This window comes from Indicator indicator, chromosome 28 (assembly GCF_027791375.1).
Source record: "Indicator indicator isolate 239-I01 chromosome 28, UM_Iind_1.1, whole genome shotgun sequence".
In the NCBI taxonomy this organism is placed as follows: Eukaryota; Metazoa; Chordata; class Aves; order Piciformes; family Indicatoridae; genus Indicator; species Indicator indicator.
In genome coordinates this window covers 12,542,992-12,543,608 of record NC_072037.1, presented here as the reverse complement: position 1 = coordinate 12,543,608, position 617 = coordinate 12,542,992, and the positions used below count along the sequence as shown (strand labels likewise).

General features: G+C 67.3%; 1 protein-coding gene across 1 annotated transcript; it reads right to left on the bottom strand.

The window, feature by feature from the left end:
- Positions 1-230: 230 nt before the first annotated feature.
- Positions 231-617, bottom strand: QRFP (pyroglutamylated RFamide peptide). The gene has a single exon (XM_054393595.1). The coding sequence runs from the start codon at positions 615-617 to the stop codon at positions 231-233; it is 387 nt and encodes a 128-aa protein (XP_054249570.1).

The window sequence follows — 617 nt, the reverse complement described above, 5'->3', positions numbered from 1 at the left end:
CTGCCCCAGCAAAGGCTGTGTGTGACCAGGGAAGGGACATGGTGGCACCCTTGGAAGGCACCAGCCTGGAATGGAGACAGGAGACCTGGAGCAGGGCTGCAAGTGGAGCAGACGTGGTGACCTCCCTCCCTGGGGCAAGCCCAGCAGCAACCCCCCCAGCGCCCTTCTGTCCGAGGTGAGGTGGAAGGGAAGGAGGTGAGCTGCAGGGCAGGGGCGTCCAGCCCAGACCCTCATCTCCCGAAGCGGAAGGTGAAGCCTCCTCTCCTCCTGTTGTAGCCATTGAGCTCCTCAGCCAGGTTGCCCAGGGCTCCGCTGCGCTTCTCCCCCGCCGTGGGCAGCAGCTCGGGGCCCCCCTGCCTGCCCAGCTGCCTCCTGGTCCCCTCCTTGCCCAGGCCCCGCAGCTCCCGGGCGATGCCCAGCACTGAGCTCAGCTCCTCGCTTGGCCTGCGCTCTGCTGCTGCCCTCCAGCCGCCCCAGTCCTCAGCTGCCAGGCGATGCCAGCTGGGCTTCAGCGAGCTCCCGTGCTCAGGGGATGCCAGCTCCTGCCGCTTGCCAAGAGGGAAGCAGGTGCCCAGGCTCAGGAGCAAGAGGCAAGACAGTGAGTAAGGTGCTCGCAT